We start from the raw sequence: 13,064 nt of genomic DNA on the forward strand, positions 1-13,064 counted from the left end.
GAGAATTAATTAATTTCATCAATTGCTATATTTTAGGTAATATTTCAGTAACTGGAGATTATATGCGACAGTGTGTGCGATCTCTGATTTGGGAGATAGGTTATTTCTTTCTCATTAAGGGAATATACAATGTAGCGTACATATGAAATACATACTTATAATAAGGTAATCTAAAATTCTAATACAAACTGTAACTGATCGCCTTTGCCCTGAAAAGGGTCTATGAATTTGACCAGCGCCATCAGGATTGTAGTTGAACCATCCTGATTAGATTTTCTGACGATATCCAGTGACATGAGACATACATTGTTTAGTCTCAGCAGACAGTAATGAGAAACAGACGACATGTTTGTACTTTTCCTTTGTAATTAATATTCCTATTCCGTTTAGAGATACGTAACTTTGTATGACGGCCGAGCCAAGGTAATATCATTTAGACTTATGAAATATTGAGTATAAAATTGTTTCATGGGGTTTGTTATGTTTGTATTATTATTCAGAATATTTATTTAGTGTCCCGACACATTGCAGAGTGAACTATCGGCCGATAGTTGGAAAGATGGCTGGCTGACGGTTTATTTTGAAGGTAATCGTGAATCATATGAAACTTTTGAGTTGGTTTTATACCGACTGGAAACTGGAGGAAATCTCTAAAGGAATGAAAGTCATATTGAGAGGAAGGTGATGAGTATGAACGTGGACGGATATAGTGGCAAAGGACGACCAAAGAAACGATGGATGGATTATGTGGAAGTCGATATGGTAAGAAAGAATGTTACTTCTGAGATGACTGCAGATAGAAGAGAATGGTAGGAGAAAACATGCTGCGCCGACACCAAATAAAATTAGGATAAGGGCAGGAGGATGATGATGTACCAACTGGAAACCTGATCTTTGTATTGTGTTCACTACCATTCACCTGATTTTTGGACCCGGTTAAACTAGCGGCCGACTTCAAGTTTGCAGTTTGCGCGGGCTCTTAATTGGTATCTGACTATAATCAGTAAAGAATATTTAGTTTTTTTTTTTTGCAAAAAGTAAATAAAGTTTACCACTAAAAGATATCTTGTTATCTATATTAAAATAACTTGCAGTCTAGACAAATTCGTATAATCGTCTAGTCCTATGAAATAAAACTCAGTTGCTTCGACATACCATGTAATTATGTTATAAGTAGAGCAAGTAAGCAATACTATAAGTTCAATTGTTTTTTTATAAATTGGTGAAAATTACCAACTCCTGAATTGGCATTCGAATCGCAATCCGACTGGGCTTAGCTTTAACATATGGGTCGACAGACGCATAGACTTAATCCTGTTGGACCTATTGATTACGTTACTGACGTATGCGAAACGTCAGTGCCTGTCCTGACGTATTCAAGTTATCCATGTGACAAACAAACACAAATGCACAAATGCCGTCGACATATGACTTTCCACTTATTTGGGAGACTGCTTTTATTTTGAAGTAGATAATGAGGCAAGAAAAAGCAACGACTTCAGGCGTAAAGTTGAATTCAATAGGCTTCAGAATGCTTATATAAATAAGGTTGTGTTAATTATGTTATGTACTGGAATTTAAAGCTCAGTCAAAATAGCTTACCATTATGGCAAGAATCTAAAGTGACGTTTAATGTAATATCTAATATGTCAATTTTCTTATAATGTCTTGCTAATAATCCACGAGTAGTGTTTTTCCTATAAACTCATCAATTGTTAATTTTATTAAAATTATGATAACTTATGCCGCGTGACTTAACTTTGAATGCTAAGTGAGTTTGTATCCGCCTACACTTGGCGATTGTATCGAAGTTATGGTTATGTCATTTGTAGAACGTTTAAGGATGGTTATATATCGAAATTGAAAGTTTTTTTACTATATACGTAAAAATCATTTTATTAAGGGTTAGTTGCACTATTAACGGTAACCTAACCATAATAAGCTGTGAAATTGCCGCCCATTGGTTGAATCGGCAATTTGACACTTGAAAATGGTTCGGTTATCGTTAGAGTTAAATGGTACTGATGTTGTTAAAACTCACCGTCAATATGTAAGCAAAATTTCAAAATTACTTTTAGTGAATAAAACTAAAGAAAAAATCGTTACGAATTCTACCTTTAAAGTAAACTATAGCCACAAACATGAAATTATTGATCGACTAAACAAATTTACATAGTGATATTGCTTATCATTGTTTTACTCACTCGTATAGATAAATACAGCCTTAAAACAATCAAAATAAATGCCAGGAATTATAGTCTAGATAGCATCTACGGCCATATATTAAAATAATCCATTGACAATTTAATAATGCCGATATTATAATAATGACCATTAACAGTACTTAGCGTTGTAAATTAGTTCTTGTAACCTGATAAGTATAGATTGCAACAACGCTGCTTTGCATACTAAGTTTGTTCTTTATTTTCAGTTATTTTCATTTGGGTACTTATGTAAATGATTATTAAACAAAATTATAGACCTTTTTTATTTGAATGAAAAAAAAAATTCTGATAATGAAACATGACAATATCCATTGAGATGTTAAGATATAGGCATATTTCAATAGTCTTAGTAAACGAGTAAGTTATGTAGGTATACTTACAGTTTCCTTCTCGGTAGGCTACTACATTTTATGGCACATTCCGAGAGGTTTTATGTCAATACTTATGGAAATTTTGTATATGCAATTTGAGAGCTATAACCATTAAATCTTTGTTTTGTTTAAATTCATGGTATAATTGTTTGATTACAGTAGTTGTTATGAAAATTCAAAAATTATGATTTTATCAACATCAAAAAGTTTTTTGATCATGAAATAAATAAGTTACTGAAGAACGAAATAATAATAGGTTTACTTAAAAGTCTTCCGAGTGTATTTTTTACGGATATGGTGAAGGTTGTTTATTGTTTAGTCAACTTGAAGAAAATATTTTTTTGAAATAAATTGCGAAAACTTACACTAAGTCACATGCACTGAAACGAACTTTTAAAGAAAGGCGGGCACACAATCGCATATTTCACATTCACTATTGTTAGGTAAAATAATAAAATTCACAATCACTAACTCACGAAAAGAAAGCGCAAGATGCAGAATAAAATACAAAATTTTAAAAAAGTTCTACATACCAGCCGTTTTCACGGATATGCTGGTCGGGCACATTGTCATCCAACGTACAACAACTTGAAAATAAATTATGTTTTACGAAACGCTTTTCTATATAACGGCGAACATCGTAAATTACATCACAGATATACTTATAACAATAAACATAATGAACAGCCACAATAAACATTTGATCCGAACGATTGATAGCATGCTATCTCGCGTGAGTCCACAGGTGTGATCTCCGAATTACGAGGCCATACCTTTGGCGATAAGGGCTCGGGCGAGACGAGAGCTCAGCGCGGGTGAGGACGGGCCGGACTGCCGCGGCGGCACAGCGGCGGGATCTTGCCTGTCAGCTGACTGGCTACGTGATCGCCCCGACTAAGGGCACTCGACAACAATTCACGTCTGCACTTCGGAATCGACCTCGGTTTTTTAGGGAACACGTGCTCGCTACCCTGCTTTCACACCTTCTGATACGGCAATCAGTTCACAATGACGCTCAGAAGCTTACGTCATTTCCATACATCATATAAGGATTGTCTTTGTTTCACTGATTATGAGGTTAGTGTTAATTCTGTATTGTCACGAGATGGTGGCCGATTAGCACCCGGAAAACGAGTTGGAAACATGGAAGCTTGGACACTACTGCTGCATTTCCACCGCTACCATTGGTTTTATACAGAACTCATGTAAACAATAGAGATGAAGCTCAGCGCTGCGTTAGCGTTTAATATGGCTGTTATGGTAAATATGACTATTATTTACATAGTCGGACTATAATTTTCAAGTAGTCAGGCCCTTGATAGTGTAATGGTTCGTTTTCTTGTATCGTCGCATGATGCTTGTTATTACGCGGTAACAACTTTTTCCAATCTGTTAACATGTGATATTCTATTGTCATATTTACATAGATTGAGTTCTTCTGATGTTTCTAAGGTTATTCTATTCACATAAAATCATATTTACGTCGTTTATAATCTCGTCTTGTGATATTACGAGGGTACATTAGGAGGCGTATAACGGGCGTCGCCCTCATCGTTTGAACATATGAAATTCCCTGAGTGAGAGCCAAATGAAATTACTAAGTATTCATGAAATATTAAACTCGCTCTCGATATTACTTAACAGGGACTTTAGACGACATGGTTACTTGACTACGACAATGTTTGATATCACACTTTGTGTTATTATTTTTCGCTGTGTTTTAGGGGTTTTCTGTATGCCCATAACTACCAAGAATTGAATTCTAACATTCAAGCGCAGTCAACATTGATATGCAATCAATGCCTAGTCTAGTAGGTTTTTGGCGTGAATGTGACTTCTTTATGAAACAATGTGTACAAGTGCTGTTTTTAAATTACATGCTTAAGTACTAACTACGCAATAACAGGTACTCTTGACATTTGCCAAATTAAATAACTAGTCGTAAAATTCTGATTTAATCTCTATTTTGAGTTCCATAACAAGAAGTCATTGTTGCTGTTTTTTAAATTGTTTCCATAGGTTTTCCTTAATTTTACATGGAATAAATTGTAGTGTTATGCCGAGGCTAGCTAGTTGTTTCCTCTAAGTCGTAATCTCAGTACATTATCTATAGGCTAACGCGTTCTGAATGTCAAACTGTACTACATTGATTAGGAGGATGAAAAATACCGCTGCTTATATTATTACAATGCCTGGTGGAAGGACATGCTTTAGCATATCACATTAGCTTCAAAAAGTGTCTGTCAATCCTATCGATAAATTAATTGACCAACATCTTTTTTTTTTATATGATCCTTGTTCCTTTGTTTTGTTCATGCTAAGCTACGTCATTCGTTTTTACGTTTATTGATAATAAATAAATGTTACATCAATCTTCTTTCCTTTGTAATATACATAGAAATGAGCAACCACTTAAAGTGGCAAGGAACCGACCATTTTTATTTAATTACAAACGCATAAAACGCTAATAGATGGCCGGCGATGTGTACCTTAATTACAGTTTTCTTTCGTGATTTATTCTAGACCGAAGTAATAAAGAAATGTTCATATTTCTATGCACCGTAAAGTGATCGCACAGAGATTCAATGATAACAACGACTAACACAAATATATGAAGATGCTTCGACATTTTGATTGGGAACTTAGATCAGGAGCAATCAAACGATCACATGATGACAACGAGTTTAATAATAATATGTAAAGCGGAAGGAGGAAAATTAAGGAGACATCACGTGCTCCGATTGTGAGGCGAACTATACAGCTTACGTGTCTCCGAGTTACCAACTATCTACTTTACGTACATTATGAGCATGGAAATTTACTGCTGCTAGATAATTTGGACGAAGATTGTAAGTAGCTGTATTTGTTTTTTCTGTTCTTGAACAATTCGATCGGTAACTATACTAGGTAGTCGCTTAAACTAGTTAGCTATGTAGCGAATTTTCGCTCAGCACAATCCAACATCTTATTTGCCTGTCAAAAGTAACGTTATTTTCTGACAGAAATAGGCATTACATCCCCCCACCAATTATTTCACAAGGAGCTCAACTAGATACACACATATTATTTGCAAGGCGTTTGCTCTTATTTATCTTAGAATTTTCCCCAAACTTTGATATCTAAGTGAGTTTAACTACTGTTTGTGATACGTAATCCTTGCGGCTTAAGTAGATTTTCAGTCTGTGTTATCAGTCAAGAGAGTCCTATATCTTTCCTCCTGATAGTGTCATCACATGTTGTTATGTCTCGACGTATCGATATGACATAAGAAGGATTACGACAGGAATGCAATAGCCATTAGGGAGGTCCCCAATCGTACGATGATTTAATGAAAGCAGTAGGGAGTTCACTTGCGAAGAAATAAGTGATGATGCAACCAATGTAGATGTAATTAATTTTGCTTATTAAATACTGAGTTCTACGCATTATTTCAATTTTATTTTGGTCTTGTTTTAAGATTTGTTGTATATGAATGAGGTAAGAAAGTTCTGTGACGTGTGTGTCATGTGACGGAAATAAATCAAACTTAAATCATCACAGGACGGTAAGGTTCGGCGCCACATTTTGAGAATTATTGGAATTTTGGTTCATTTAACATCTGTATGGAACCCCGACTTAATTGCCGTTTTGAGTTCTCTAAAATACCTATGTACAGTCAGAAAAAATACTAGAAGCATTTGGTAAACCGGCCTTTAAACTTGATTGCGGCATTATGGTGCAATTTGCAATATTTCACAGTTCTTAATAATCTAGTAAAAATGATGTGTCTTTATCGTCTGTGTCGTAAAAAATAATTGCTTTGTTCATATTGCATTTACTCATTAGTTATGTAAGACATACGTCGATACTTCACCATTCTTGGGTGACAGACAACACTATTGCTAGACATCGAGTGTTTGTAAGTGTCCTGTAGATTCAGACTTAAAAGTAAGTGGACGGTATCTTTCTATAAACAATTAATGTTCCAAGATTAAAATAGGTCAGGTATACACAAGTTGTTAGTTCCGTATCCTAATAAAAGGAGCACGATCAGCTTATTAGTATAGACAATAGCCAACGCTACGTTTTACTAAATCCATTTACACGTTTTAGTGAAGTTGTGTCGTGATGTGATTACCACCTAGGGAACAAGTAAACAATTAGTTTGTATAAATTCAATTTGCATTGTTTAGACAGTTAATGTTGCTAACGTCATGAATCTTGATACAACTAGAAATGGCGATCTCATATAATTTTACATCCGTTTGTTGTCATGTAGAAGTACCTTAGTATTAGCACCAGCTACACGTTAAATTTTAAGGCTATGGAAATAATTGTTACTCTCAGATAAACACGCTGCGGCTATGTAGGTAAGTATATTTCTTTATGTCTAGAAAATAATACTGATCTTAATGAACTTAAAACAAAGCAGGCACTATAGCACTTATTACCAAATAAAATAGTTTATCTTCTAGTCACTGCACAGCAGAATTATTGTTGTTTTTGTAAATATAAACATCTTAGAAAAGTTAAATATTACACATACATATTTGCTAATAACTTTACATACCTTTACTCAGAAAATTAGTATAATCCAGGAGGCTGGACGAGTACAAATTATCCTATTAACACCACCGCCGCTAATTAGCTATAAACAATTAGCAGTGAGAAAATTGTTTGAACTAATTCATAATTACGTTACGTTAAATTATTTGCACACTTATTTGCTTAGTGACTTGTTTTCTACAACTCGTAGAAAGATGGACACTTGACTAAACTGTAACTCATGATTGAATGATAGTTTTATATAACTAAATAAGATCAGATCAGATAAATTGATATTTTTGACTGGACAGATTAAAGCAGTCGCCGCTTGTCACATTGGACATTATCACGTGAGCTCACTGTCTTATCAAATTGTGTTTGTTTACTACCAATGACGATATTTAGATTTTGAGGCTAGGCTTCATGTAAAATGACGTATCCAAAGGTTCAATCTAAAGGACCAAAATGACGTTAACCTAAATACGACGCGTATTATTATAGAATATGTTGCGGCAAACTCAAACGGCCCGGTAAATGTGACCTTTCGCGAGAGTTAAAGCAATTTTCTAGGTATTGCACAGAGTTTTTTTTTTCATCTCAAAATGCTATCGTGTCCTTATTTATAAATTTTTAGGTTTAATGTATTTTGTCAATAATATAGAGATTGCCTTGTATATTTTTTGATATTATTGGAATACAAATAACGTTTTTGTTAGTTGTACATATATTATTTTAATACATACATACATTAAAACATATATATAAATTTTTGTTAGTTGTACATATATTATTTTAATATAGTACAACTAACAAAAACGTGAATTATATTCTCCCTATTGTGGGTCTTTTTTGTGTTACAACAAAACGGACTAAAGCAATATCGATTAAAATGATCAATAATTTTCTTGAAATCAAGTACAATTATATACCTGAAAGCCTGCGTCATTAAATGTCCGCTACTTCCGAGTTTTATGACCCGCATGGATGATAAGCACTTGAATGCCGTTTCAAATACTTTTTCATTTCGATTGCGTTTGTTTATTTCTGTTTCTAAATAATCATTAAATACAGTCAAATAGTAATGCTGCCATTGAACATAACGGGTAGAAGAAGCCAGAAAGTTTGAAAATCACTTTTACCAACGTGTATTGGTTTGCCCAAGTAACTGGGTTGAGGAGGTCAGATAGGCAGTTGCTCCTTGTAAACCACTGGTACTCTACTGCATCCAGTTAGACTGGAAGCCGATCCCAACATAGCTGGGAAGGGGCTAGGCAGATGATAGTCAAATAGTATTTTTTTTCGCAAAAAAAGTCAAGAAATCCTTATTTATGAGAAATGTCTTTTGTGGTAATTTTCCAGAGATCTTAAAGTTCAATGTATGCTACATATATTTTCACATTATGTTAATAATTTGATAAAGGTGATAGCGAGTGTTGAACCCGGCCCGCGAAATGTTTTTAGTCGTAGAAGTAGTAGAATATCGTCGAAACTGTTTTTACTTTGGGGTAAATTATTGTTTTAAAAGGAAAAAGTCCTACAATTTTTTCAAAGGTTACTCTTCTAGTTTCTCCTACTTTCTCCTAGTTATTCTTTACACTTTTTTTAAAGAACATGTGGTTTCGAAAGGAATTCAAGTACTGCTTTTCCAACAAATTTTCCCACCTCATTAGAAAATGTACTAGGTTTATCTGAAGTGTCCCGTCGATGAAAGAAAGCGCGTTCTCGGATGGAGTGTCAGGGCACTCTACTGATAGTTATCACTCGTATTAAATATGACCACGAGACATTTTATCTCTTGAAAAGTCTGGGCCGACTATCTTCACAGTTAAGATTCCTGTTTTGACTAGAAAGTTATAAAAATAAGGTAAATTGCATTTTTATGTACCTTATTCGTCGTATAGGAAAGACTTCTATTAAAAATTTGCTTCATGATTTTCTCTTAAATTATATTATTAGTTTGTCATTTAAGAGAAAATCGCAAAGGGAAAATTATATAATCCTGGAATTTTCACGGAATATTTATTGCACCGTTTTTTTTAAATCCATGTTTCTTTTATTACATAATATAGAAGCTAGTAGGAAATTTAGTACTAAATTTACAAACCAACAAAAACCTTAGGTAAGTTTATACTAGACACGAGTCAACGGATACACAAAATAATTAAATGCAATATGTGTCATCAAAGTAATAGTTCTCCTCAATCAACAATGAGATTCCATGGCAGTCTCGCAATAATTGTCAATTAAACATTCTTGTCTCGATTAAAGAGGACACAACACATTATGTTTTGGGAAGTAAACATCGCTCACGTATCTTAGGGCTTCGTAAAAAATAAATTGAACTCCAGTTGAACTCCACAGCCGTCCAGCTCCTGACTGTGTTTCTAACAGACGACAATTACAGACACGGTAGTTGTACTCAATGATGAGTGCATTATAATGCGTTTGTTACCGAACTGATAAGTACAACTTGAAAGGTTCGTAATTCAATTATATCAATGGGCTCTTTAGTAATTTGCCGGCTTGTTAGAAAGATCACTTATAGCCGACAGAAAATTGCCTTTATATGAAGAAATTATCGGTGTACTATCTTATGTAAACGATGGAAAAATCGCAAGTAATCGGACGGAATAAATAATAGTAATCCTGAGTTACCCAACGAGTTTCTACCGTCAGGCTTATTGGATAGCTTGCTAGGCAGGTTTCACTACTTTCTTTCTCTAGTATGGTATCATTAAATGCACTGCGATTGCAAACTAATATTGAGTAAGTACATAACATTTAGAATCCACCATAAGATGAACGTAGGTGAAGTAAAAGTAAAATGCGAGGATGCGGTAATCAATTGAATCCGTCAGTAGCAAACTTGCGTTTATCAATGAGTTAATGAGGCAATAAAGACATTAACCTTCAAGTACTTATAAGCACGATGCGTCTCTTCGATGTCCTTGGAGAACGGGGTATAAATTATTTCAATTTCAACTACATAATATAAGCTTTCACATTATTTTTCTATGGGTTTGACCACCTCTCAAGTACCTACTTTTCAAAGATTTGTTGTAATCAGCAGAAGTTTATGTTTTACCAGCAGTACTGCGTGGATAGCAACTTATTCCTTATACGTAGGTATCTACGTAAAATATAGCCTATGACACTTCTAAACAACGGTGGCCTTTTGGTTAATTTTCAAAAGCAGTTCAATAAATCCAGTGATAACTCTGGATACTCCGTAAATTTTATCTCACAAAATATTTGCACGAGTATGGACTTCAGCAATCTTCTATGCTTTATGTACATTCTTCTAGACAAATTGATAACTAGGTAGTGAAATTGGGTCCGATTAACCACAATTACTTAGTTCATTACTAACTATTGTTGGCATTTCCAAGAGATGTATTTTCACAGCCATTGTCACCTGTGTTTGTCGTCAATAGTTCATAATTACTCCTCATTGTTAACTGTCGAGTAAAAAGTATTGTTGTTTTGATATTTCTTGTTTTATTTGTTGATGTATCTATCAAATACTAAATGGATGATGTACTGCATTATTTGTTTTTTCATTGTTTTTAATGTTTAACATTTTAATTCGATTTTTTACTTGAACACTCTAAAATTAATCTTGAGCCTAGTATCTTAGTTGGTATGCTTAAGGAGATTTTCTGGTCTGGTCGCAATGGGTTTGTGGAATATTTTTTCGTTTGGAACTGATGCCTAGAAATATGCGGCAATGAAAAGAATAAGTTGTCGAAATGGTTCCCATGGTTCAAAGCATATGTGTTAAACAAATCAAAGTCAGAACAGGATTTGGGAGAGCTGTGACTCTGCAAGTTGTTGTAGGTAAATAACGCAGTCATCAGTAAAGATATATTTAATGTCCCTTGTTGCCAACCAAGTGACCGAGATTTAAATAAAAATGCAAAAGTATGTTCTGTCATTTGACTGTGATAAGATCAGTAAGCCCTAGCATCGGCTGGTAATCTCTGTTTGTCACGATCTCTAAATGTGATAAACGGATCACATGGTTTTCTCGTCAAAGTCAAAGCAAATGCATTTATCATTTATCTAAGGTGTTAAGATAAAATACGGTCAGGACATTTAAATTATGGGGAAGATTAAATTATGTTTTTTGTTTTAAATATATTATAACCTTGTCTTAAAAATATATATTTTGTTAACTATAAGAGGCACTTTGTTATATGGCTAAGTTTTATTTAAATAAGGGTATGGTTTCAAATTCAGTATTGCAGAGTTCTAGAAGTATGGTAATTAATATTTAAGTGGTTTTTGTCACGTTAAGAAAAAATACGATATACTGAGGTTTATCTTTTACATCTATGTGAGTATTTACAACAAAATCAGTGAACAAGCGGCACAAAACTACTCGTATATTATACAGGTTAGTTTTTTAGTGAAACATAATATTTGCCAATTGTACATACCATGTACGATTGTATTATAATTTGTGGAACATCAATGCGCGTGTAGTCTTGTATTACATGGAAACGCTAATTTGATTGTTTTGTCTCGAACGCATAGGTACGTCAGAATCACGAGGACCGTCCACAATCGTTGCCTTAACTAATGCATGTACCTATTTCCTTAAGAATTAATTTAAACTTTTAAATGGTTCATTCGTATTTATTAATGTTATGAGCAACCACGTAAGCGAATTAATTATTATATATCTAAGACTACTGTTTTTTATGAACATTATGTGTGAAAAAAATCTTGTGTACTTACCGATGTAGCAGATCGTGATGTCCTCCCAGGGTCGCCGGTCACCTTCAGGTGTAGCTTGACGGCCTCCACGCCAGACCGCTTGGTACGCTCGCGGGCCGCAGCAGCCGACTCCGCGGAACTAGACGAGTGTGCGTGCCTCTTCCCACTCCTCGCGTGGGAAATATCCTGTTTGACTCCCTTTTTGTCCTGCTTCCCACGAAAATCCTGCTTAGCTCGCCGATCACGCGTCTTCATCTTAGATTTTAAAGTTCATTCTTCTAACGTTTCACTCAAACATTGACCGATAGGCTCGCTACTGCCGAACACAATTCAATCGGAAGCTGACTCGAGATAAGATATTTGTGTGTTGAAGGTAAAAGAGCTTAGATAAAAAATAATACACAAATCAGGTGGTCGTATACGTGACAGAAATGGCCCTTTATGTTAGCACCTCGAGGTGGTCACGTAGAGCCCTTGAAACGGCGCGGGAGCGTGTTTACAGCGCGGCGTTGACTTGCGGACGTGTGTTTCAGTATTTACGATTGTCGAGATGGAGTGGTGGCGCGTGGCGGTGTACGGGCGTGCGCCGGGGTCCGCTCGGAATGGCGCGGGCGCATCGAGCGCGCGCCGCACTCCTGTGCCGCTTGTTTGATCTCCGTACTTTGTTAATTGAAGGGATCTCATATGACACTATTAGATGAGACGCTATCACAACGTCATTAACGCTAATGCACAGCACAGTAATTATTGTTTTTGACCGAGAAACACAGTTCAATAATTTTCCGCTTAAAATACAGTCAAAAATAAAAAAAGAGATGCGAAGCTGTTAAACGCATTCACTATTTTGCAGGGTTTCTTTTTAAATTGTATTTTTAATTTAATGATCACACTACTTAAATTACGAAAAAAGTATATAATCTAAGCAGTACGAGTAGGTTCGAAACCAAATACGAGATTGCACTTAGTACACTGATTGAATATTGTACAAATCTTATATTAGCCATGTAAACTTGTTTTATTTACATTTAAAAGTATAATTCATCGTGATATAATATTAGAGTGACAGTGTCGCCATCTGGTTAGAGCCTCTTGCGAGTATTAAGTCTGTAGCCTTCAGCGAACACTAGCTACGGCTTCAAGTGGAAACTGTCTACTTAGTTCAGGAAAATTCTAAGAGATGGCGTTGACGTGTACATACTTTTCCTTAGAAGTTTTACTTGGTGCT

General features: G+C 35.0%; 1 protein-coding gene across 4 annotated transcripts in view; it reads right to left on the bottom strand.

Annotated features, from left to right (window-relative positions):
• The window catches only part of LOC110375477 (sodium/hydrogen exchanger 9B2), a 43,816-nt gene extending 31,324 nt beyond the window's left edge, over positions 1-12,492 (bottom strand). The window contains exon 1 of one of the 4 annotated variants that reach the window (XM_021333592.3): positions 11,861-12,492. In XM_021333592.3, coding sequence (XP_021189267.3) covers positions 11,861-12,094 — 234 coding nt within the window. In that variant the 5' untranslated portion in view covers positions 12,095-12,492. Of the gene's footprint in view, positions 1-3,129; positions 3,272-3,369; positions 3,767-7,145; positions 7,369-11,860 lie in introns of those variants that run through there. The other 3 variants (XM_021333596.3, XM_021333594.3, XM_021333598.3) reach the window with 3 other exon arrangements.
• Between the last annotated feature and the right edge of the window lie 572 nt (positions 12,493-13,064).

Source organism: Helicoverpa armigera, chromosome 6 (genome assembly GCF_030705265.1).
Source record: "Helicoverpa armigera isolate CAAS_96S chromosome 6, ASM3070526v1, whole genome shotgun sequence".
Lineage (NCBI taxonomy): Eukaryota > Metazoa > Arthropoda > Insecta > Lepidoptera > Noctuidae > Helicoverpa > Helicoverpa armigera.